The sequence below is a fragment of the Hevea brasiliensis genome, chromosome 8 (assembly GCF_030052815.1).
Source record: "Hevea brasiliensis isolate MT/VB/25A 57/8 chromosome 8, ASM3005281v1, whole genome shotgun sequence".
Classification (NCBI taxonomy): domain Eukaryota; kingdom Viridiplantae; phylum Streptophyta; class Magnoliopsida; order Malpighiales; family Euphorbiaceae; genus Hevea; species Hevea brasiliensis.
This window is the reverse complement of record NC_079500.1, coordinates 100,798,581-100,825,249: the sequence shown is the minus strand read 5'-3', so window position 1 is coordinate 100,825,249 and position 26,669 is coordinate 100,798,581. Positions and strand designations below refer to the sequence as shown.

Genomic DNA, 26,669 nt, shown 5'->3' with positions numbered 1-26,669 from the left:
ACAAAAAGGCTAAGAAGAAATCAAATGCGGATGTCCAACCCCACAAGAATCATGGACTAGCCATGAACGAACAGCATCCGGACGACACTAGTGATCAAACAAAACTTTCAATTATACAGTACTTTGACTCTTTAGCCAACCTATATATGGATATTCCCCTCTTAGTTTATATGAACACTAACAAATTGTTTGTATTTTTAACTGTAAAATTAATTTTAAAAAACAACCATTCACACTTTTTCCCTAAATTAATATATATATATATATATATATATATATATATATATATATATATATATATATATAATTGAAAAAAATTAAAATTAATTTTTATAATCTGATATTATAAAATTCAACATGCATTAATTATATTAATTTTATAATCAAATAATGAACTTTCCATTCAATTTCCTTTCAATATTTTTCTAATGGCTGTCATGCATTAATTTTATAGTTTTAGTATTAGATGATAAATAATCAACATCATAATGAAAACAAAATTATTAATTTATAACGACTTAACCCTTGCAAAGTTGACACGGACCTGTTTATTCATTCATATAGAGTACTTAGCCCTGAATCATATCGCTTGCTATCACCACAATCACCTTCTTGTTTTCTTCCATCTTTGCTAGAAAGGAACCATGACTGACATGATCCCCAGTTTTGCGGTGAATGGAACTCTGTCCAGGGTGGTTTCACTCATTACTGATGAAATCATCCTTGCCTGGAATCTCAAGGATGACTTGAAAGGCCTCCAAGAATCTCTCACCATGATTCGTGCTGTGCTTCAAGATGCAGAGGAGCAACAAACGAAGAGCGAGCCTGTGAGGCTCTGGCTGAAGAAGCTCCAAGAAGTAGCTTATGAGGCTGAAGATGTCTTTGATGAGTTAGCCTATGAGAATCATCGACGGAAGGTTGAAATGCAAGACCAATCCGAAAAGAAGGTACGCAACCTTTTGCCGTTTTCCAAAGGCACTGGATTTGTTAAAAAGGCTGCATTTCATGTCAAAATGGTCCACAAAGTTAAGAATATAAATGAGTTGTTGAATTAGATTAAGAACGAAGCTATGTGTTTTGGACTTCAAGTTATAACTAGAGGGAGAATAATGCCTCAAATCGACTTGGATCGGGTCACAGACTCAGTCCTTGACAGCGCAGTTGTGGGGAGGGAAGCTGATGTCTCCAAAATTACGAACCTGTTGAGTTGTTCCAGTGACCAATAAGTTCTTACCATTGTTCCCATAGTGGGGATGGGCGGTTTGGGAAAGACAACCTTAGCTAAACTGGTGTGTCAAGAAGTAATGGAAAAAAAACTTTTTGATCTTAAAATATGGGTCTGTGTCTCTGATAACTTTGATGACCAAAGGATTTTAGGGGAGATGTTGCAAACTCTCAATGCAAACATGGGTGGGTTGACCAACAAAGATGCAATAGTTCAGGAGCTTGAAAAGGCATTGGAGGGGAAAAAATTTTTACTTGTTCTTGATGACGTGTGGAATGAGGTATCAAAGAGATGGGATGATTTAAAGACTCGTTTAGTAAGAGTTAGTAGAAACAGTACTGGAAATGCTATTGTTGTCACAACTCGTAGCGAGCAAGTGGCATCCATAATGGAGACATCTGCTTATTACAGGCATCCATTTAATTTGTTGTCTGATGATGAATGTTGGTCCATTATGAAGGAAAGGGCATTTGGAATTGGAGAAACATCAATCCCTGTAGATATGGAGGGCATTGGAAAGGAGATTGCAAAAAAATGTAAAGGAGTACCATTAGCTGCAAAAGTTTTAGGTGGAACAATGGGGGGTTTCAAAATGGATAAGGAAGCATGGTTGTCAATTATGAATAGTAATGTTTTGAATTCATCAGATAATAAGGATAATGTTGAGTCTGTACTAAAGCTAAGTTTTGATCATTTGCCTCCACTTTTAAAATCATGTTTTGCATATTGTTCGATTTTCCCAAAAGATTTTTATATTGTAAAGGAGGAATTAGTTAAGCTTTGGATGGCTGAAGGTTTTCTTGTGTCGTCTAGTCAAGATGAGGGAAACAAGTATTTTAATGCCTTACTGCAGAATTCCTTTTTCCAAGATGTGGAAAGGGATGAATGTGAGAATATTAGATGGTGCAAGATGCATGATCTTGCATTGTCTTTTACCAAGTCTGAAACGTTGACTTTGGAGAATTGTGCAACTGGTGATGATATATCTTCCACTCGTCGTTTATATATAGATCGTCAAAATGCAACAACTTTGGCATATTCGAAAAAGGAGGCTATGAAGTTGCGTACTTTATTCATAAAAGAAATTGTCTTTGATGAGTCTTGGAAGTTGAAAAGGTTGCGGACTCTAAACTTGAAAGGTGCTAATATTGAAGAGTTGCCATCTTCAATTGGCAAGTTGAAACATTTAAGATATCTTGACGTCTCATGGACTAAAATCGAAGTGTTGCCTGAATCCATAATTGAGCTTTACAATTTGCAAACATTGAAATTCCTTTGGTGCAATTCACTTAAGCAGGTTCCCAGAAATAAAATGAGTAATCTGATCAGCTTGAGGCATATTGAATTTTCTTATGACCACCATATGCCATCTATGGTGGGGCGGTTAACTTGTCTTGAAACACTGCCATTATTTGTTGTGGGTCCAGATAGGGGAGGTAGCATTCAAGAACTAGAATGCTTAAACCAACTAAGAGGGAGTTTGCGAATAAAGCATCTTGAGGTGGTGAGAGACAAAGAAGAAGCCATGAAATCGAATCTTCGAGGAAAAACGAAAATAAAAGCTCTGAAATTTATATGGAGTGATGGAAGAGAACTCAATAGCAATGATGAGGAAGTGTTGGCAGGCCTTGAGCCTCATCCAAACATAGAGACTATAGTGATCACTAATTATTTGGGTCGAAAATTCCCGTCGTGGCTGTTAATGAAGAAAATTCCAAGTGGTGGTGATTCTTTCGTAGCATTAGATAATTTGAAGGAACTTATATTATGGGACTGTAAGTGGTGTGAAGAACTCCCAAAGCTTGGACATCTTCCTTGTCTTAAAGTACTTTGGATAAATGGAATGGATAACATCAAAAGTATAGGGAATGAATTCTATGGCATTGACGATGGAAGCACAAGCAATGGAGTGAGGCCGTTTCCAGCATTGATGACTTTATATTTCATTTCTATGAAGAGTTTAGTCGAATGGAAGACAGCACCAGTAGATGAAGGAGGCGAAACAGTTGTATTTTCTTGCCTTGAAAATTTGATGATTAGCAAATGTCCTCGATTGACAAAAATTCCATTAAGTGATCGTTCATCGCTTGTATCACTGAATATTGATGATTGCGAAGAATTGAGTTACTTATTTGATGAACTCCACTCGTTTTCGTCTCTTAAAAGTTTATTTATTGGCAGATGTAATAAATTAACTAGCTTTCCAAGCGGGCTGAAATCCTTCACTTCTCTGGAAAGACTGGAAATACTTAGATGCGAAGGATTGACATCGGTTCCCGAATATTTAGGCAAATCGCATTCTCTTACGCGTTTAAGTATAGTACATTGTCAAAGTTTGAGTTATTTCCCGGAGAAGATATTAGGCGGCCTCACCCGATTAAGGGATTTAATAATTGGTGGTTTCTCGGAGGAGTTGGATTCTTTCTCTTATCTGAAGTCAATCCAAGACCTCCCGTCCCTTAAATTCTTAGTGATACATGGGGATGTTGGAGGTAGAATCAAGTCTCTGCCAGACCAACTTCAATGCTTCACCGCACTTACTCGCCTAGACACATTAAATATATGTGATTTCAATGGAATGGAAGCTTTGCCAGAGTGGTTGGGCAAACTATCATCCCTCAAATCCCTTGGCTTTTGGGATTGTAAGAATTTGAAGTATCTACCTTCAGCTACAGCCATGCAACGGTTCTCCAAATTAACGGAACTTCGTATTCTTGGTTGTCCCTTTCTTCGAGAAAATTGCGCCAAAGGAATTGGCTTTGAGTGGTCCAAGATTTCTCATATCCCTTATATAGATATACGTAAGTTTACGATCACTTGGCCCCTCTTACCTCTCTTGAAGATGATTTTATTTGTTTATTTATTATTTTGTGAGTGGTGCAGGAGAAAAAGGTGATGAAGACTGAGAAGACAAAGAAAGAAGTGGAAAAGTTGATGATTGTTGCTACCGTAACCTCTGAAAACATGAAATTAAGGGAGACAGAGCTCCAACCTTAACCTCTTGAGCATGGAAAAAGGGTTAGTCTTCTTTATCGTGCTTTCCATCTTTTTATAAAACCAAGAGCATGTAATAGCCATTAATCCTCCAAGTTCCATTTTCCAATCCTAATGATTATTTTTAAGAGTGAGGGCACGAGATCAAATGATTCTGTTCTCTTGCCTATAATTTCCATGCACCTAGAAAGATAATTTTTATTTCCACGTTCATATTAACAAATTATAAACGAGAAAATCTTCTTTGAATTTAATTCTCCATGTGTATTGTGAACTAAACCAGTGAACTAGCTTTATGGGCCAATTCTGAGGCATTCTCTTCGTTCTGTGCGAATGGCCGAGCGTCAAAATTCGAGTTGTTTTCCAGGGAAGATATTTGGCAGTCTCACCCTCTTTTAGGGATTAAGAATTGGTGATTCTCAGAGGAATAGGACTCTTTCCCTTATCTGAATTTAATCAAAGACCTCCCATATAACACCCCAAAATTTCTGAAAATAATAGTAATGGGTATCAGTGGAAAATAGAAAGGCAATTCATTAAAGTTTTAGTGAGAGTTCTATTTTAATTTGGACTAGTAAGTGAAGTTCTAAAAGTTTTAAGTTACCAATTAGAATATTGAAAAAAAAGGGAACCAAATGAAATTTTGCTTAAGTGGAAAAGTGGCAGACCCTTTTTCCCTTAAAATTAACCCATGTGATTTTATCTATAAATAAAATAAAATAAAATAAAAATAAGAGAGAAGGATAGAAGTATCTAGAATAATAAAAATATATTTATAGATATTATAATAAAACAAAAGAAGAAAGAATTAAAAGTGCAATCGACCAATGTTCGCCTGGAGAAAGAGCACAATCGGGAGCTTTCTAGAGAAGCATGACAATTAGGGATGGCAATTTTGGACACGACTCGTGAACACGATACGAACACGACACAAAAATATAGAGTTTGGGTTAGGCCTATTCGTGTTCGTGTTGAATTCGTGTCGACCCATTTATGACACGGTTATAATCGTGTTGTGTCACGGGTTAACCTGCTAACCTGACTTAACATGTTTATGACATGATTTAATATTCGTGTCACGTGTTAATCTGTGACCCACTAACCCATTTGACCCACGATGACCCATAAACCCACTTATATAGCGTGTTAAATAGGTTAAGTCGTGTCGAATCATGTTAAATCTGTTATTTTGTGTTAAATGGGTCGTGTCGTATTAAATACACCTAATACAATTTAATATTAATCGTGTCACGTCGTATAACCCGTATAATAGAAGGGTCGTGTTCATGTTTAAATTTTTGACACAAATTTGTTAATCGTGTCATGTTCGTGTCGACCTTAATCGTGTTCGTGTCGACCTTAATCGTATTCGTGTCACGTATTGACACGACACGAATACGACCCATTAATCCGAATTGCCACCCTTAATAATAATAATAATAATAAAGAGAGGCACAAATAGGAGGAAAAGAAAGAGAGTGAGAGAGTTTAGCTAACCTGTTTTCTTTCCCTTCCTTTTTCGAGCATTTCTTGCTTTCATCCTCCCAACAAATCCTTTGTCCTTCCTTCCATTTCTCTAGGAACAGACACCAAAATCAAGCAAGGAAGGAAGATCCTCTGTTGCTGTTTATGCATTTTCGGCAACATGGATGCCCACCGAACCCTTCTATTCTTCCCTTCAAACTATGAAGGTATGCTACCAAGAATTTGCTAAACATATCAAGATATTTGTTTGTTTATACCTTAGAATTATAATATGGAGCTAATTAAGTTTAGCTAATGATTTTTGTTTTGAGTAATCTTAGTCATGTATTTAGGTAATCGTTTTATGAAGGATGTTGGAGGTAGTTGCTTTGTTCTTGGTATGCTTTTCATATGGACTCCCTAACTCTTAGAAGTATGGTGGTTATACATGAAAGAATCCCGAAAAGAGATTTATGGTGAAATTATACTTGAAGTGGTAGTAAGAGCTGTATACAGTTTGTCTTTTTGGAAAGCAAGATCAAATGCTTCTTTTTACTGGATTAAGAAGAATGGATGGTTAGCTTAAATATGCTAATTTAATCATATGAAATAATTAAAATAATAAGTTTAGAAGGAAGAGAAAGTTTATAAATAAAAGAGAAGAAAAGGGAGAAAAGAGGGTGAATAGTAATAGATGCAAGACTCTGCAAGGGCAGTAGTTCTCTCATCCATTCATGTGAGTTTGATTCTTTTTTCGCCATCGATTTTTATATATGTTTGAGGTCTATATGTGTAGAAGTTATGAGTAAAATTTGGTAATTTTTCAACGGTTTGATTTGGAGAAATAAATTGTTGAACATAGGCTGTCTGTATTTGGAATTCTAAATTTTGACTACTGAAATTTGAAAAAAATAAATAGTTAGGATGCTTAGGAAATTATAAAATTTGATACAGATGATCTTTAGGATGTTGCAGTTGTTATGTTAAAATTTGGTGAATTTTCAATTTGTAGTTTATGAGATATAAATTATTTTGTATGAGTTATCTGAATAAGAGTGATTTTTGAAAAATTCAGATTTTGAAGGGTTGGATGAATATTTTGATATCTCATGACATCAGTGTGATATGTTACTAAAATTTTTACTGATGTTGTATATGCATGTCTTGAATATATGGTATAAATTTGAGATTTATCTGACGGTTCGATCATTATATATAAATTTGAATGTACAAGATGCTAGATCGGGCATTAATGGTTGGGTCAAATTGAATAAGTGATTTTTATGGAACTAAAATTATTTTGAGATGGGATATAGTGTTTATTGAATTTTTATGTGATTGTAGAATATTTTTGAGAAAGAATTATATATGGTTAGCTGGATTTTTGGTGTTATGAACACATTATAGAATATTTTGATTAAGATTTGAGTAGGAAGTGTTAGGAATAATATTTATACGGAGATATAAGTTGGGAATATGGATATGTTGATATAATTTTTGAATGGTGGATTTGAGTTTGTGATAGGAGATTTAGTTTAATTTTAAGAGAAAATGTTGTCAAATTTTCATTAGATATTTAATATGAAAAATGAAGCTTGTGGTTGATTTTGATTATTGGATTATTGATTTCCTAGGAGGAAATTTTGAGTATGAATTTATATGGATGGAAAAGTGACATGTGAGTTGGTATCTTGCAATACAGGTGAGTGGTATTTTACAATATATAACATGAATTTACTTCTTAATTAATTCTTATTCCTTCGAAAGTTGTGATTTGCTTCTGATATTATTTGTTATACTCTGACAATTTGATTTTTCATTTTGATTCAATTTGATTCTATTATATAATTGTTCATTATTATTTAAATATTATTTTATGCATATTAGCAAGTCTAGAAGAGAGTTAAGAAATTATGAAAATGAACATTATGCATTATAGAGTGATAGTAGCAAAATTTAACAAATATGATTTAATATTTTAGAATTATAAGAAATATTATGAGATTGTGGATTAGCATGATGACTGATTGATTATTTAGCTACTTTGGATAGCAATTAATTTTTATTCAGTATAATTATGTTATTGGAGATGACAAGTTTGATGGTGTATGGTTTTGACAACTATGACATGCCTTAGTATCACTATAAGATATTGAATTATATTTAGCATATTTGCTCCCGTTAGAGGGATGCCAGTAGTTTAATTATTGCAGTAGGAAAGAATTGTCCATAGAGAGATAGAGTCGCCACTGTGAGGTTAACTCAGTATGAATATGATTTTGATATCTATTTTGATATTTTTGCATATCCTTTGATGTCAAGAGCTAATTATCGATATTTTTACATATTTGAAGAATGATTAGAAATTAGTAAGAATTTAATTGAAGATAGATATAAAGATCTTAAAATTTGCATAACATGTATGTTGAAATTTATTATCTATTTTATTTAGCTTATTCTAAAAATTTTATTATTAAACTTATTCATTTAGCTTCCTGTCCCCTAATTCCTTTATGATATGTATTGTAAATGCTAACTCACAGAGCTTTTTTTCCAGAAGCTCACCTCTCCTATTAATTCAATGATTTTAGATATTCCAATTGGATACAAAGGGAACGTGGTGGTAGAATAAAGTCTCTGTCAGTTCAACATCAACGCCTCACTGCCCTAAGCTCATACTATATATGGTATTTCAATGGAGTGGAAGCTTTGCCAGAGTGGTTGGGCAACCTTTCTTCTCTCCGTTCCCTGTAAATTGTGCATTGTAATTTGAAGTATGTACCGACAACTACAGTCATGAAATGCCTCTGCAAATTAAGGAATCTCACAATTGTTGAATGCCCCCTTCTTGAGAAGAATTGCGCCAAAGGGCGTAGTTATGAATGATACAGGATTTCTCATCTCCCGTACATGTGTATAAGTCTATTTGCCCTTCCTTTCTCCCATTCTCTGCTCACTTTTCCTCCGACAATCCATTCTTTTTGTCTTCTTTTACAGATTAATTACCTTTTTTTTTCCTTCTCTTTGGGCGTGGACACTGAACAAGGTTTATCTATGAATTCTCAGGTATTTCAACCGTTTTCATCTCCATTCTTCAAATATTATTTTGATGATTTCTTCTTCTTGTGAATAATTGCTTCAACTAATGGTAGTAACACCAATATATACAGCTTGAAGCTTGTTTATTTTGAGCTGAAAGAAGATATGAATTTTGGCATTATTAAGTCAATGGTTTCCATCAGCTTAAGATTTCTCAGATCCCAAATATCACAATAGAAAATGAGGAGATGCATTTATAATTAATTATTTTGGGAGGAATATGCAAAGTATCAGTTCAGGTGAGAAATATTATGATTCATTTGTCTATACCTTTTGGTTGCAGTAATTGTTTTTTATGACTCTCCAGCACTTGTTAATGATTTCGTGGGATGTCTTTTCTTCAGTTAATTCCATGGAAATGGAAACTTTTGGATTATAATCAATAATCCATCCACTGCGCTCACCGCATTTTTCATTGGTATGTCTGACTTCCCTTATTGAACCCATATGCTATGATTTTTCCATTATTTTATGATATATTTCCTTTATGTAATGATCTCTACAAACTTCCACTTTCGAAACCTTTCACATGAACAGGGGCATGACTTTGATATGAGAAAATGCAGGTAGCTTTCCTTGGCATTTTTCCTTTAAAGTATAGGTATTTTTCCAAAACTAGTACTTCCCAAAATTCAAGTGCTTTATATCCTTTTTGTCCATGTTTCATGGGCTTATACATTAGCAAAAGAAATGCAGAAAGTCCATCAGAAGAAGTGATCTTCATGCCCCTCATTTATTTACTTTAGTTTACTCAAAATTAGGAGATTTTCCAGATTCAAGATCCTCTACATTGTATTGGATAGCAAAGGGAAGAAGATCATGCTAAATTATGTGCACATGCTGACTTGTGTGCAGAAGTTGCAGAGCTATTTGCAAATCTTGAGGCTTGTAAATTTGTGTTGAAGATTCTTATTTGTGTTCAAAGGAAACACAATTTGTGTTCAAAGGAAACACCTCATTTTGGAAGGGTTCAATCATTTGCGAGTTTCTGGATGGAATTCATGCATATAAATATACTGTGGACTTGTATAATTTGATACTATCCAAATCCTTTACACTCAATTAAGCCATCTCAATTATAAATCACTTCATGTTTATTGTTGCAGCATTAACTTTGCTGGTCGTTTTGGTGATTTTCTTCACAAGGAAGCTTTGGAACTTCAAGGAAAGATAAATTGGTAGAGGTTTCTCCACTTTGTACTTCAGGAGGTACTTTATGTAGCTGGAAACCATTGTTATTCTATTACATAAAAATCATTTCAACATTTTTTTTAATATTTTGATTTTGAAAATCAGTAATCTCTATTGATCAAAGAAAATATAAGGAAAGGAATTAAAATTAATCCATTCATTTAATGAGATAAGGATTTACTAATGAGATACATAAAGATTCTTGTATGTAGATCAATTCTGATAATGTTACTATTTATTAGAGACTGCAAGATGCAAGATCATTTCAGATGTACAGCTGCATTGTTTTCTCTGCCATTTTCTTCTTTCATTTGAGCCAATTGGGAGAAGACAAAAAATTGTTCAGCTGACTAGAAAGGTAAATGAGATTATCTATTTTATTTGCCATAGATATTTGAATTTCAGTCACTGCAATCATCACAAATGAAATGTTTGTTATTGTTCTTTCATCATGTCTTTGGACTTTGGGGCCATCAACTTTGTCTCAAGCAGTAAGACTGAACAGAAAATTTCTGCCTTGAGGTCTCATCACGTTGCCAACATCCTTCAGCTGAAACTGAATAGAGGACCAAGCAAGAGAAAAACAGAACTAGTGACAACGGTTGCTTGTACAATTTGAGCTTTGAGCTCCCTATATGAAATCATCCTTCAATTAAAGATTGATCAAATGAACGATTGAATTTGCTTTGCAATTAGAACCATTAGAAGATGGAACAGAACTTATCCCTACTGGCACTCCTTGTTGCAGTTGTTCTACATTTTGTTAGATGTGAGAAAGATGCGAAATAATTCAATTTTTTGCACTATTTCAGGATAATCTTGGTTATGGAATTCTAATATGTATGTTGTTACGCTTTGTTACTTGCTACGCTTTGATATGCGTTTCGAAATACATATTACAACAGATTTCTTTTCTTTGTGGTACATTATTGTTGCGTCCCTACCGCAAGTGCACGGGTCGTACAAGTAGTATAGAAAAATATCGATCCCACGAGGAGTTGTGTTAATGATTGAATTTTTGATATAAAAAGTTGAGTAAATAGAAATATTTTTGAAATTGAAGTAATGAATTGATGGGTAATGGAGTATGAAATCTAAATATGCAAAATTAATATTCTATTCAACAATGTATTAATTAAACTAAAATTGCATCAAATTGAAATAAGCAAGTTCAAATATGGCAATATTCAAAATGGCAAGTGATTAAATTTAACTAGAAATTAACAATGGTAAAAAGGCGATTCCGGAGTTCGGGATTTCATATTCGAGCTATTTTGGGATTTTAAATTGGTTATCCAATCTTATGAAACTTATGGGTTTTAAGGAGATTAATTCTTAAATCCTTTGAATTCCCTTTTGAGTGAGACAAAGAGTGCCTTAATCAAACTAATCCTACTTTCGTGGAGTTAGAATTAATTAAGACCCATTAAGTTCTTTAATTAATCTGTGAATCCTCTTAATCCTTAGCCTATTTCTAGGTCTAAGTTAATTAAGTCCAATTTCTTGATTATCTATCACAAGGCCTTCTCCTTTCGGTGCTTCAACCATGGATTATGAACATCACTTAATGGGATCCTACACTAAGCATGTCATTAAGCATACAAGAAATGAATAAAACTCATTAAGACCACAAAATATGGATTACCCAATCAAAATTCATAAAATATCTCAAATATTACAACCCTTACTCCAGAATCAAAAGTAAAACTACTCACTATCCATAATGCTTACAAGATATATTGAGTTTAAATGGAAATAAAGCTTTAATCTAGGCTAAGAAGTAAAAAATTAAACACTAGAAATGTAGAAATAGGTAAGGAAAGAAAGAAATCTGCAAATCTTGGTTGAAAATGGTGTGGAAGGTGAAGGTGACTCCTCAAATTCTGCCTCTATTCTCCTTTCCTTTTCTGCTCCTTGTCTCCCTCTCTAAAATGGGAAAATGGGACTATTTATAGCATTTTCTGACATGGAGCCCTAAAATGGTATGTTCTAGGAGGAATTATTTGAGGGGATCTCCTGCCAGCTCATTAAAGAACACTTTATGGGACTGCATAAGTGGACTGCATAAGTTATGCAGTCCCTTATGCAGTTTTCGGCTGGTTCTGAGTCACTTATGCGAAACTGCATGACTTGGTGCATAGGTTATGCACAATTCCGTGAAAGTGCATAAGGGAGGCGAGAATGTGCATAAGCTATACAGTCTCCTTATGCACATTTCGGCTGGTTCTGGAACAGTGATCTTTCTCCTTATGCAGATCTGCAAGGCTTATGCGGCAAGTTATGCACAATTTGGTCAATGCATATTTCAGCTTGAAAACTTGTTTTTGACATCTTTGGCTGTAGAAGACACTCCTCAATGGCAAAATTCTCTTCAGTCCTTCAAAAACACCATTTTTCCTACAAAACAAAGTAAAAATTACAAATTAATGCAAAATTGACAACTATGAAAAACTAACTAATTAACTAATGAAATTAGCTAAAAATGACTAATAATCAAATAAAAATGGCTATGAAATTAAACCTAAATGATTATGCAAAATGTATGCATCAAATACCCCCAAACTCAAGCTTTTGCTTGTCCTCAAGCAAACTTTAAAATGTGATGCAAAATTTTTAGGGGTGCCTTATCCAAAGAGCTATGAAAATTACCAATTGAAGTAACTTAACACACCTTCAGCCATACCAACTATCCATATACCCATCCTTCAAAATGCAAAGAATCTAATGCTTATCCAAGCTTTCACCGCTTAGCCATCAAGTCAATTATCAATCAAAATCCCCAATCCAACCAATCAAAAGAGAGAGTCATGCTCAAAAGGAATTCTAGGATCATCAATAACCAAAGTGTCTCTATATGGAATGATGGAATTGAATGAATGAATGAATAATTTTCCAATCCCATAGGCAAATTCCCTATTCCCATCTCCACTAATGTAGCAAGTACTATCAAGAGATCAAAGGTCTTTTTAGGGGTGTAATGGGGCCATGGGGTTCAAAATGAGGCTAAGAAGAAAAAGGGGTAAAAAGGCTTCAAAGCATGAGAATATTTTCAATTTTGAAACATAAGGTACACTTCTTGTTTTATTATATTTTTTTCTTTTTCTCTTTTTTTTTATATATGGGAGAGAGAAATATACAATGAGAATTGTCAAGTGCTAGCATAATTTACAAAACACATAAAAATGGAGGGACATTTTGATTCTTTAAACTTGCATCTTGCATTTCCTTTTGATGATTGTCCCTAAAAATGCCACCCCCAAACTCATTTCTTTTAATACTTTGGGTGGATTTCTTTCAATTTGAATGACAATAATGAAAAGTACATATACTAGCACTTTTACAAGATGACAAGCATTTCTTCTCCCTTTTATTGTGTGTGTATATATATATATATATATATATATATATATATATATATATATTTTTTTTTTTTTTTTTATGTACCTAATATTATGAATAATTATTCTCATGAAAAGGGTTGGAGTGTTTGGCTCATTGGCTAGGTGGTAATAAGGATTTCAAGAAAAATTAGGGATAAAAAGGTTCAAAGGGGTTTGCAAGGGTTAATTTTAATTAGGAAAAAGGCCAAAGGTTCAAAATGAGAAGGTTTAAATCAAAGAATGCCTAATCATTTCTCTTTTCAAGTATAAGCTGGTATTTCGCCTTGAAAGGTTCAGAAAATTTGTTCTAGGATTGGTGAGACATCATTTGACTGCCTTATATCCAATAACTCCCTCTAAACACTTCCATCTCCAAATGACTAGTTGGGTGGCTTTTTGGCTAAGAAGATATAGGCAAGGGATAGACACTTCAAAACCTTGCACCTTTTAGGAAACTTTCAATCCACAAACCCAACTAAAGGTAAGTCAAATCACTCTCATAGGCACATTTTCAATACTCAAGGGGTTTGGCAAAAGATTTTAATGCATGGTGCATGATTCCTAAAATGAGTAATGCATTAACTAAATGGAGGAAGTCTATTTGTATGCAATGTGTACAATTTCTAAGTGATGTATAATGTGTGTGTGTAAATGTGTTATGTATATGTATGTGTGGAAATATATGTAAAATATTTACAATATATGTAAATGAAATGGGATGAGATGTTCCTATACTCAAAATGTGAAAAATGAAGCAAAAAAAATCAAGCAAAAATCAGAATGTGCACCCCCAAACTCAAAATTGGACATTGTCCTCAATGTCTCATGCAATGTATTATCAAAAGTCAAAGCAAATAGTAAGTACCAGGAATTGTAAAGATTAAGAGCAAAAAGAAAGAGTTACCTGGTATGGAGCAAAAGAGAATTCAAGATAAAGGGATGCATAAGAAACTGCACAGGTTATGCAGAGTTAAGTGCTGTCCAGAACATGTGCATAAGTAAGGTGCATAAGCCGTGCGGTTCTGCATAAGAGGCAATATATGTTGCATAGGCTATGCAGGACAGTTGCAAAAGGGGAATACAACCTGTGCAGTGCTGCATAAGTAGCAGAAAGGGTTGCACAGGCTATGCAAAACAGTTGCATGAGGAAATTCATAGCTGTGCAGTGTATACAAAAGCTGCTGCATGGGAATTGGCAAGGGGAAATGTACAACCAGCAGTAAAAGTATTGAAATATATACAGAGTATGGGTAAATATGTACAAAAGGACAATAAGTGCAATAAAAATCAAAGAAGACTAATGTAATAGCTATCCAATAAAACTTCAAGAAAAACAGAATATAAAACAAACTAATTCAGAACTAACAAACATAATCCAAAACAAACTATAAATGTTTGAACATATTTACAAAGAAAAGGTCCTACAAGATTGAACAAAAATAAAACAAAAGCTAATCGAGGTTTATTGTTTTGCCCTTGTCCAAAGATGTTGCTAAAGGGCTGGTGGCTGCTGCCGGCTGTCGAAATGATGGTGCTGGAGGAGGTGATGGAGGTGGGGGTGGCATGCCCAGAAAGATCATGAGTTGCTTCACCATCTCCTTCAATTCTTTCTGCTTGTCCCTGGTTTCCATGACAAGGTCAAATAGGTGATCATGACGATCCTTGAGTGTATCAAGACCAGTGTCAAGCTTCCTATCCACAAAGAATATATCATCACTAAGCCTTTCAAGATAGGTGAATAAGGCTTTAGTGTTGAATGCAGGAGGTGCTGTGGATGAGGAAGGTTCAGCTGTAGGAGGTATGGGCTGAGCAAAGGCTGCTGGGACGTCCTGTGCAGGCTGAGGGGGTGGGATGGGTGTATTAGGGTGCTGTGGGACGGATGGGAAAGGTTGGGTTTCTGGTTGTGCAAGGCCTGGTTCCACTGCAGTGGAGCGAGATCAAAATATGACAAATTGAACCCTGTTTTGGTTAAGTGTGCAGTATCAAAATATAAAGTGTCCACAAGTGCTGGTATTGAGTGCTCTGCAGGATTAAAATCAAAATGCTTGGCTATGACAGTGATGAGCCCACCCAAAACGATGTCACCTATGGATTTGGTGGCAATATGCAGCACATGCTCACAAAAGAAATAACCAAGAGAAACTTTAACCTTGTGAAATGCACACCATAACATAAAAAGTTCAGATTTTCCCACAGCACCAGAACTAGTCCCTCTGCCCAATATTGTGCTAGCAATCAACCTATGAATAAACCTAAGTGCAGGGTCAAGTATTTGGGATGTTTTTGATCTTCCAGCAGAGAAAGTTTGAGGTTGGTTTGTGATGATTCTCCAAAATTGGGCAGCATTCCAAATGCCCTTGTTGGCTACCTCTACTCCAGTATGTGGTACTCTAAATAACCCATCAATTACAAAACCAAAAATGCTATGAAATTGGTCCAATGACAACTCTCTATTTTGCCCCAAGCATCTAAATTTCATAATTGGCTTATGGTCTACATCATGCAATTTAAGGGTAGCAGAGAATGAATAAATAAACTCCAAAACTAGAGTTGGATAAACTATCTCCTGCTTATGCACAAATTCCATCCAACCCATCCCATCAAGATATGCAACTACATTGTCAAATAAACCAAGGGATTGTAGAGAATCGGCAGAAATATACCTAGTGGGTTGTACCCTTCTATCCTTGAGTCGCTTAAAAGCTGCTTTTTGAATTGTATCAGGAAGAGGCCAGGGTAGCTTTGATACATGTGAGGTCACAAATTGTCTTTTTGCTGGAAGAGGGTGTAGAGGCTAGAGCTTTTGGCTTTTTGGGTGGCGGTTCCGACAATGGGGTGGGTGGGTCTTTGCGTTTGGACAGAGGAGGGGCAGAGGACATGGGTCGCACAGATTTTGACCGGATTTTGCTTTTATATGTGGTTGGGGGAGGTGGTGGGGGCGTCGTTTGTGGAGGGGAATTAGGGTTAGGGGGTATTGTTGACAGTGGTGAAATCTGGAGAGGGGAAACTGGACGGGAATGGGGAGGGGACGCCATTGCTGATGGAGAAGATGAAAGAGATAAGGGGGAAAGAAAAAAAATCGAAGAAGAATGAGAATTAGGGCAAATGTAGTGAGAATCGAAATGAAGGAGAAGGTGTGAGAAGGAGTTATGCCGGAATGAGGATTGTGAGAGAGGAAGGGAAGTGAACAGGGTTTATCGGGGTGAAGGTGGGAAAGAAAAAGGAAAAAAATTTGATTTAAATGGGTTTTGTAAAAGACTGCATAAGTGAAAATTGATTTATGCATAACCTGTGCACTCGTTTATACATGTTTCAGAATGATTTGAACTTCAGAGAAATAGCTTATGCACAAGTGCATAGGTCATGCACTGTCCTTATGCACTATTCGGCTGGTATTGAAATCTTAGGTTGGTGGTCATGCAGTTGTGCATAAGCCATGCACCTTCCTTATGCATGTTTCGGTGACCCTTGAAATTTTGAGGAGCGAAGTCATGCGGGAGTGCATAAGTTATGCACTCCCCTTATGCATCTCACGGCAGAATTGGTTTTTCAGAAAATCGGGTCATGCAGAAGTGCATAGGTCATGCACTCTGCTCATGCACTGTTCGGCAATTTTTGGAATTTGGGTTGGTGGTCATGCAGTTGTGCATAAGCTATGCACTCTGCTTATGCACTCTTCGGTGGGTTTTGAGATTCAGAGTATGAGGTCATGCAGAAGTGCATAAGCTATGCACTCTGCTTATGCATGTCTCGGCAGCTTTTGGAATTCAGAGTCTTTGGTTATGCAGAAGTGCATAAGTCATGCACTTCGCTTATGCACCCCTCGGCAGGTTTGGTTTTTCTGGGTTTCTGGTCATGCAGAAGTGCATAAGTCATGCACATTGCTTATGCACCCCTCGGCAATTTTTGAGAGTCAGAGTTTTTGGTCATGCGGAAGTGCATAAGTTATGCACTCCCCTTATGCAGACTTCGGCAGAGAGAGAAAATGAAGAATTTGAAGTTATGCAAATGTGCATAGGTCATGCACTCTGCTTATGCAAGTTTCTAAAGATGTGAAATTTGACAAAATTAGGCTATGCAGAGTTGCATAAGCTATGCACCTTCCTTATGCACTTGCAATAAAGGTGAAAAATGGCAAGAATTGTGGTTATGCAGGATTGCATAAGCTATGCAGTTGCTTATGCACAATTTAACAAGATCAAGAATGCAATAGAACATGGATTGCAAGTGTGAAAAATACCCTAGAATGAGGAAATATAATTCTATGAAGCATAAACCATGAGAATTTTCACCAAGAACACATCAATATATACAAAGTTCATCAAAAATGCATCACACAAGAACGTAGACATGGATCCTACATAAAAGACCTTTGAGAACTATGCCATTTTGACTCAAATTCTGCAAATCAACATTTAGCACATAAAACTCCATAAAATCTGCATAAAGTTGCATCTAACCACAAATGAGAAATGAACTCTCCAAGTTTTGCCAAGAAAATGCAGCATTTCTACCTTGAATTCTACAACCCAAAGAAGCTCAAAACTGCAAAAATGACTCACTTACCACCATATTAACATTATAAGCACAAGTATTAAAAAGTTACACACCCAACCTCACCAAAAACACAAGCCATTTGCTGCAGACACCCTTTTTGCTGCAGATTCCATTTTTTGCTCTGCATAAACCAGATAGCAGCCCAAGGACAGAATCTATCTGCTGCAGATTGCACTTTGCTTCTGCATAAACCAGACAGCCTCCCGCACAAAGTTATGCAAAGAAACCAATCAGTTCTTTTGAAGGACAAAATTTTCAAGTTAAGAGTCACTTCCCCAACAGTTCACCAGCCTTTCTTCATTGAATTACATCTACAAGGGACAAGATTTAACAATGTCAAAAATTGAATTTGGGGAGATTTAAGATAAAAACAAAAGCAATGAAAATAAAAGTAGATTAGCAAAAGCAAAATAAAAGGACTTGGGATGCCTCCCAAGAGGGCTAATTTATAGTCCTTAGCTGGACTCTTCATGAATTTCACTGAAAAGAGGTGAGGGATTGGAGAGCTTGTAACAGCTTGCTCCCTTTATTGGGTCTCCAGTTATGTAATGTTTCAATCTATGCCCATTGACCTTAAAATTCCCAGATTTTTCACTCCAAATTTCTATTGCTCCATAATGGAAAACCTTAGAAACTTTATATGGACCAGTCCACCTTGACTTAAGTTTTCCAGGGAACAATTTCAATCTTGAGTTGAACAACAAAACTGAATCACCTTCTTTGAATTCCTTTTTCCTCAGATGCTTATCATGCCAAACTTTAGTTCTTTCTTTGTAAATACGGGCACTTTCATAAGCATCCATCCTCAATTCCTCAAGCTCATTAAGTTGTAACAACCTTTTCTCACTAGCTTGCTTAAGATCAAAATTCAAGGTCTGAATGGCCCAATATGCTCTATGTTCTAGCTCCACAGGTAAATGACAAGACTTACCATACACCAACCTAAAGGGAGTAGTTCCTATAGGGGTTTTGTAGGCAGTCCTATATGCCCATAAAGCATCATCAAGTTTAATAGACCAATCTTTCCGATAATTGTTCATTGTTTTCTCCAAAATATGCTTGAGCTCTCTGTTAGAAATTTCAACTTGTCCTGAAGTTTGAGGGTGGTATGGGGTAGCTATCTTGTGCACTACACCATACTTCCTCATTAAGCTCTCAAATTGCTTATTACAAAAATGGGAACCCCCATCACTAATTATAGCCCTAGGAGCTCCAAATCTGCTCAAGACAAATTTCTTCAAAAATTTCACTACCACTCTAACATCATTAGTTGGAGTTGCAATAGCTTCCACCCACTTTGACACATAGTCAATCCCAACTAAGATGTATCTATTACCATATGAAGGAGGGAATGGCCCCATAAAATCTATTCCCCAAACATCAAATAATTCCACTTCAAGAATATTATTTAGGGGCATTTGATCTCTTTTTGACAAATTTCCACTCCTTTGACATTTATCACAATCCAACACAAATTTCCTCACATCCTTAAAAAGATTTGGCCAAAAGAAACCAGCTTGCAAAATTTTACTAGCTGTCTTAGAGATTCCATAATGTCCTCCATAATCAGAAGCATGGCAATGATGCATAATACTCTGTACCTCCTCTTCAGGAATACATCTTCTAATTAGACCATCACAACATCTCCTAAAGAGTAAAGCGTCATCCCACCTATAAAATTTCACCTCATGCAAAAACTTTTTCTTTTGTTGCCATGTCATACCTAGAGGTAAAACTCCACAAGATAGATAATTCACAAAGTCTGCATACCAAGGTAGTTTAGCAACAAGAGAGAAAAGTTGTTCATCCAAGAAAAACTCATCAATAGGGATTTCATCCAATTCTTCACCATCCAATTTCAACCTACTAAGATTATCAGCAACTACATTTTCAGCTCCCTTCTTATCTCTAATCTCCAAATCGAACTCTTGTAGCATCAGAATCCACCTAATGAGCCTAGGTTTAGCCTCCTTTTTACGGAGCAAATACCTGATGGCTGCATGATCTGAAAATATAACCACCTTTGAGTCTATAATGTAAGGTCTGAACTTTTCCAATGCAAAGATAATTGCTAAAAATTCCTTTTCAGTTGTTGCATAATTTGTTTGAGCCTCATCCAGTGTTCTACTAGCACAATAAATAGCATAAGCCTTTTTGTCCTTTCTTTGACCAAGAACAGCCCCAATTGCATAGTTGCTAGCATCACACATAATTTTAAAAGGTAGGCTCCAATCAGGTGGTTGCATGATTGGTGCAGTGATAAGAGCTTGCTTCAACCTGCAAAAGGCATCCAAACACTCTTGGTCAAATATAAATGGTGTATCATTACTTAACAAATTAGACAAAGGTTTAGCTATTTTAGAAAAATCCTTGATAAAGCGTTTGTAGAACCCGGCATGTCCTAGGAAACTTCGAATTCCTTTGACATTGGTAGGAGGAGCCATCTTCTCTATCACTTCAACTTTGGTTTTATCAACCTCTATTCCTCTGTTAGACACCAAATGTCCAAGCACTATCCCTTCCTGAACCATGAAATGACACTTTTCCCAGTTTAACACAAGGTCAGTATCTGCACATCGCTGCAAAACTTTAGAAAGGTTAGCCAAGCATATGTCAAATGAAGATCCATAAATAGAAAAATCGTCCATAAAAACCTCCATTATGTCTTCAATGAAATCTGAGAAGATTGCCATCATGCACCTTTGAAAAGTGGCTGGTGCATTACACAATCCAAATGGCATTCTCCTATAAGCAAAGGTTCCATATGGACAAGTAAAAGTGGTTTTCTCTTGATCATTTGGATGGATAGGAATTTGAAAAAAACCTGAATATCCATCTAAATAGCAAAAGTAAGAATGCCTAGCCAATCTTTCTAACATCTGATCAATGAAAGGAAGTGGAAAGTGATCTTTTCTAGTGGCAACATTTAATTTTCTGTAATCTATACACATTCGCCAACTAGTCACTGTTCTGGTGGGAATTAATTCATTATTTTCATTTTTGACCACTGTCATTCCACCCTTTTTTGGAACAACATGTACTGGGCTCACCTAAGGCATCTCGAGATGGGATATATGATCCCTGCATCAAGCAACTTCAAAATTTCCTTTTTAACAACTTCTTTCATATTTGGGTTCAACATCCTCTGATGTTCAATAGATGGCTTACAATTTTCTTCTAAAATGATTCTATGCATGCAAAAATGTGGGCTTATTCCCTTAATGTCATATATGGTGTACCCCAAAACTTTCCTAAATTGTCTCAACACTCTTAACAACTTATCAGCCTCTAAAGTACTCAAATTTGCATTTACAATTACTGGATAAGTGTTATTGGTGCCAAGAAATTCATACCTGAGCTGAGAAGGAAGTTGCTTAAGTTCTACCTTAGGTGCATCTTCTTCCTTGAATGATGGTTGCTTAGTTTCTGCTTTTTCCTTTTGTGTGAGTTGAAAAACTGGAGCAGAAATGAATGGTGAACTTCCCTCTAAGTGTTGAGCATATGCAGCTACATGAGGGTTGTCATAATCTATGCCTCCTCCATGAACCAAACAATTTTCAAGTGGATCTTCTGGATATTTCTTTCTGAAGTGTTCTTCAACCAGCTCATCAATGATATCAACTCTCAAGCAAGTATCAGCTTCAGAATGATGCTTTTTCATAGTGTTATTAATATTGAAAACCAATTGCTCTTCACCAACCCTAAGAGTCAGCTTTTCTCCTTTCACATCAATCAATGCTCCTCAGTAGCTGTGAAAGGCCTTCCCAAGATAATTGGAATATTAAAATCTTCCTCCATGTCCAAGATGACAAAGTCAACAGGTATGTAGAACTTCCCAACCTTCAGAGGCACATTCTCCAAAATCCCTTCAGGATACTTAATTGACCTGTCAGCTAACTGAAGAGAAATGTGAGTTGGTTTAAGATCTCCCATGTTGAGCTTCTCATAAATGGAAAGGGGCATAAGGCTAACACTAGCCCCTAAATCACATAAGGCTTTTGTAGAACAGGACTCTCCAATGTGGCATGGAATTGAAAAACTCCCTGGATCCTTAAGCTTTGGAGGAAGTTTCCTTTGAAGGATAGCACTACATTCTTCTGTCAAAGCTACAGTTTCATCATCTTCAAGTTTCCTCTTGTTTGAGAGAATTTCTTTCAAGAATTTTGCATAAGAGGGCATTTGTGAAAGAGCATCTACAAAAGGCACATTTATGTAAAGTTTCTTCAAAACCTCTAAGAACTTCCCAAATTGCCTATCAAGCTTGGCTTTGTGAAATCTTTGTGGGAAGGGGAGTTGTGGCTTGTAGGGCTCAGGAGGTATATATTTCTCTTCCTTCTCTTCAAATTTCTCCCTACATTTTTCTGCACTCTCTTGTTTTTCACTCTCATCAGTTCCTTTCTCATTTTCTCTCTTCTCACTGTTTTCACTCTTCTCATCATTTATAACTTTTCCACTTCTTAAAGTAATAGCTTGACACTGCTCTCTTAGATTTTCTGGTTGACTTGGAAGTTTTCCAAAAGATTTAGCACCTGAGGAAGATGCTTGTTGTGCAATCTGGTTTTCCAGCATTCTGTTATGTGTTTGCATCTGTTCCAGCCTTGCTTTCATCTCTCTCATCTCCTCATCATGCTTATTTTGGTTGGCAAGAATTTGTTGCAATAAAGCTTCAGTGGTGGAATTTCGTTCTTGCTGTTTTGGTGGAGGGTTCATATTTTTCTGCTGAAAATTAGGCAATGGTTGCCTATTTTGCTGATATGAAACTCCTTGTTGCTGTTGTGGTTGAAAATTCTGATTTTGAACTTGATTTTGCTGATTTCCCCATGAAAAGTTGGGATGATTCCTCCAATTTGGATTGTAAGTTTGAGAGTAAGAATTCCCCATTTGTTGGTTTCCATAATTACCAACATATGCTGCTTCTTCTCCATAATCTACTCCACAGCTGGTTGTTTCCTCTGCATAAGCCACTTGTTGTGAACTTCCAGCTGATGATGATGAACTAACCAACATACTCAGGTCTTCCATCTTCTTAGCAAGCACATTTGTAAGTGCATCAAATTTTGCATTAATCATATTGAATGGATTAAGATCATACATTCCAGCAGCTTGCCTCTTTTGAGTTGGAGCTGGTCCTCTTGGACTACTCCAAAGATGAGTATTTTTTGCAATTTTCTCCAGTAGTTCATAAGCTTCATCTTCATGCTTTATAATAAATTCTCCTCCTGTTTGAGCATCAATAATCCCTCTAATTGCAGGAGTGACATTTGTGTAGAAATTCTGATTTATCATCCATTTTGGAATGGCATGATGTGGGCATAATCTCTCTAATTCCTTCCATCTCATCCATGACTCATAAAGAGTTTCATCTTCTCTTGGTCTGAAAGCTATCATTTGATTCCTCAGCTCTTGAGTTTTTCCAGGTGAAAAATATTGTGCAAGAAATGCATCAGTGAGTTGCTCCCAATTTGTAATGGAGTTGTGAGGTAAAGAATCAAGCCAATCCAATGCTCTATCTTTCAAAGAGAATGGGAATAGCTTCAATCTTGCTGCATCATCTGACACTCCAGGTTGTTTTTGCATGTCACAAATCATAGCAAATTTCTTCAGGTGTGTGTGTGGATTTTCAGAAGGATGTCCTCCAAATTGAGAATTTTGAATCATTTGAAGAACTCCAAAATCCATCTTGTAACTATTTGCATCGATTCTTGGTCTTGCTATGCTCTCTCTCAAGTCATCAAAACGAGGAAAAGCATGATCCATCATACTTCCCCTAGGAACGTTTACATTAACAACTTCTTCCCCTTGGGCTTCATTTTCATTGTTTTGACCATTTCCAGCATTACCAACACCAATTCTAATTCTTTCATCAGCCATGTCTGCTTCTAATTCAGTTTCTCTCAAAGCTTCTTTCCTTTTCCTGGTTTCTTTCTTGTTGGCTTTACAAAATTTCTCAATTTCTGGATTGAACAATAAGGTTGTGTCACTTGAGCTTCTAGCTCTTCTCATAAAAGATTAAAAGTACCTGAAAAAGAACAAACAAACACAAAATGAAAAGATAACAAAGGTAAAACTAAAAACAACTAAAATAATCAAGAATTCAATGTTAAACAAACAACTCCCCGGCAACGGCGCCAAAAACTTGTTGCGTCCCTACCGCAAGTGCACGGGTCGTACAAGTAGTATAGAAAAATATCGATCCCACGAGGAGTTGTGTTAATGATTGAATTTTTGATATAAAAAGTTGAGTAAATAGAAATATTTTTGAAATTGAAGTAATGAATTAATGGGTAATGGAGTATGAAATCTAAATATGCAAAATTAATATTCTATTCAACAATGTATTAATTAAACTAAAATTGCATCAAATTGAAATAAGCAAGTTCAAATATGGCAATATTCAAAATGGCAAGTGATTAAATTTAACTAGAAATTAACAATGGTAAAAAGGCGATTCCGGAGTTCGGGATTTCATATTCGAGCTATTTTGGGATTTTAAATTGGTTATCCAATCTTATGAAACTTATGGGTTTTAAGGAGATTAATTCTTAAATCCTTTGAATTCCCTTTCGAGTGAGACAAAGAGTGCCTTAATCAAACTAATCATACTTTCGTGGAGTTAGAATTAATTAAGACCCATTAAGTTCTTTAATTAATCTGTGAATCCTCTTAATCCTTAGCCTATTTCTAGGTCTAAGTTAATTAAGTCCAATTTCTTGATTATCTATCACAAGGCCTTCTCCTTTCGGTGCTTCAACCATGGATTATGAACATCACTTAATGGGATCCTACACTAAGCATGTCATTAAGCATACAAGAAATGAATAAAACTCATTAAGACCACAAAATATGGATTACCCAATCAAAATCCACAAAATATCTCAAATATTACAACCCTTACTCCAGAATCAAAAGTAAAACTACTCACTATCCATAATGCTTACAAGATATATTGAGTTTAAATGGAAATAAAGCTTTAATCTAAGCTAAGAAGTAAGAAATTAAACACTAGAAATGTAGAAATATGTAAGGAAAGAAAGAAATCTGCAAATCTTGGTTGAAAATGGTGTGGAAGGTGAAGGTGACTCCTCAAATTCTGCCTCTATTCTCCTTTCCTTTTCTGCTCCTTGTCTCCCTCTCTAAAATGGGAAAATGGGACTATTTATAGCATTTTCTGACATGGAGCCCTAAAATGGTATGTTCTAGGAGGAATTATTTGAGAGGATCTCCTGCCAGCTCATTAAAGAACACTTTATGGGACTGCATAAGTTATGCAGTCCCTTATGCAGTTTTCGGCTGGTTCTGAGTCACTTATGCGAAACTGCATGACTTGGTGCATAGGTTATGCACAATTCCGTGAAGGTGCATAAGGGAGGCGAGAATGTGCATAAGCTATGCAGTCTCCTTATGCACATTTCGGCTGGTTCTGGAACAGTGATCTTTCTCTTTATGCAGATCTGCATGGCTTATGCGGCAAGTTATGCACAATTTGGTCAATGCATATTTCAGCTTGAAAACTTGTTTTTGACATCTTTGGCTGTAGAAGACACTCCTCAATGGCAAAATTCTCTTCAGTCCTTCAAAAACACCATTTTTCCTACAAAACAAAGTAAAAATTACAAATTAATGCAAAATTGACAACTATGAAAAACTAACTAATTAACTAATGAAATTAGCTAAAAATGACTAATAATCAAATAAAAATGGCTATGAAATTAAACCTAAATGATTATGCAAAATGTATGCATCAATTATGACTGAACTTTGATTCACAGTTCCATAATCCATGATTGTGATAGTTTTGCAGATAAAATTGAGACTGGAAAAAAAAAAAGAAATGAAATGAGACTCTGAAACAAACACTCTGTTTATGTCACTTGAAGAAATAAAATGAAATTGTTATAACAAGCACGCAAATCTAAGGTGCATACACAAATCGCACAATCACACAGTATTGAAAAGAGAAGAAGAATAACACAGGATTTAACGTAGTTCAACCGTAAGGTCTACGTCCACGGACAAGACAAGAGAAAAAGGTTCCATTATGATGAAAAGAACAAGATACAATCAATCAGAACTCTCAAACCCTAACCTCAGTGTGTTTTCCGAATATCTCATAACTCTACCGCAAAGGATAGAATATTACAATATTTATACTGGTCCATACAGCGGAGGCATTACCCCCGCACCCCCAAGGAGATCAGTGGTAGGCTTCGGGCCCTGACCTATCGACTCGTGCCCTCCACTACTACCACAGATATCACTTTTTATCCCAATCGGGTCGCAGCTCGAAACTTTCGGATCGGATCACAATTCGGCTCCATGAAAATATATCCAAAATTTCAAAGCCACAAAAAATAATAATTCTTCCCCTTGGCTTGAATTCTCTCAATCATCAACAAAATAACCACAAAAATACTATGTCTTGCCATATGCCCTCGCAAGGGCATTACTGAGCACTACAAACACCAACCAAGTCTAGGCAATACCTAAACTTGTTGACTGGGACTCCCTTGGTCATCATATCTGCTGGATTATTATGTGTAGAGACTTTCTGCACAACTACAGTCCTCTGAGATACAATGTCCCGAATGATGTGATATCTAACATCAATGTGTTTAGTTCGCTCATGATACATTTGATTCTTAGTAAGACGTATTACACTCTGGCTATCACAAAACACTGTTGCCTTATTCTGTATCAACCCAAGATCACCCACCAAACCTTTTAACCATAAAACTTCCTTTACTGCCTCTGCTAAGGCC

At 35.9% G+C, this 26,669-nt stretch overlaps 1 protein-coding gene and 1 non-coding gene across 2 annotated transcripts; both read left to right on the top strand.

Annotated features, from left to right (window-relative positions):
• Nucleotides 1-1,304: 1,304 nt before the first annotated feature.
• LOC110668079 (putative disease resistance protein RGA3) lies at nucleotides 1,305-10,888 on the top strand. Its single transcript, XM_058150861.1, has 10 exons — nucleotides 1,305-4,026; nucleotides 4,109-4,243; nucleotides 7,318-7,385; nucleotides 8,275-8,749; nucleotides 8,854-9,021; nucleotides 9,127-9,200; nucleotides 9,320-9,348; nucleotides 9,638-9,991; nucleotides 10,216-10,331; nucleotides 10,466-10,888. Exons 1-2 carry the CDS (start codon nucleotides 1,305-1,307, stop codon nucleotides 4,129-4,131), a joined length of 2,745 nt encoding a protein of 914 aa, XP_058006844.1. The 3' UTR covers nucleotides 4,132-4,243; nucleotides 7,318-7,385; nucleotides 8,275-8,749; nucleotides 8,854-9,021; nucleotides 9,127-9,200; nucleotides 9,320-9,348; nucleotides 9,638-9,991; nucleotides 10,216-10,331; nucleotides 10,466-10,888.
• Nucleotides 10,889-23,206: 12,318 nt separating this feature from the next.
• Nucleotides 23,207-23,313, top strand: LOC131182747 (small nucleolar RNA R71). Its single transcript, XR_009151007.1, has one exon. It is a non-coding gene; the product is annotated as a small nucleolar RNA R71 (small nucleolar RNA).
• The last annotated feature ends 3,356 nt before the right edge of the window (nucleotides 23,314-26,669 follow it).

What these genes read in the sequence shown, in the direction of transcription:
- LOC110668079 (XM_058150861.1), top strand. Translation starts at nt 1,305, where the DNA reads ATGGAAAAAAAACTTTTTGATCTTAAAATATGGGTCTGTGTCTCTGAT. An exon ending in TATCCCTTATATAGATATAC is followed by an intron (nt 4,027 to 4,108) that starts GTAAGTTTACGA and finishes TGAGTGGTGCAG; the next exon opens with GAGAAAAAGGTGATGAAGAC.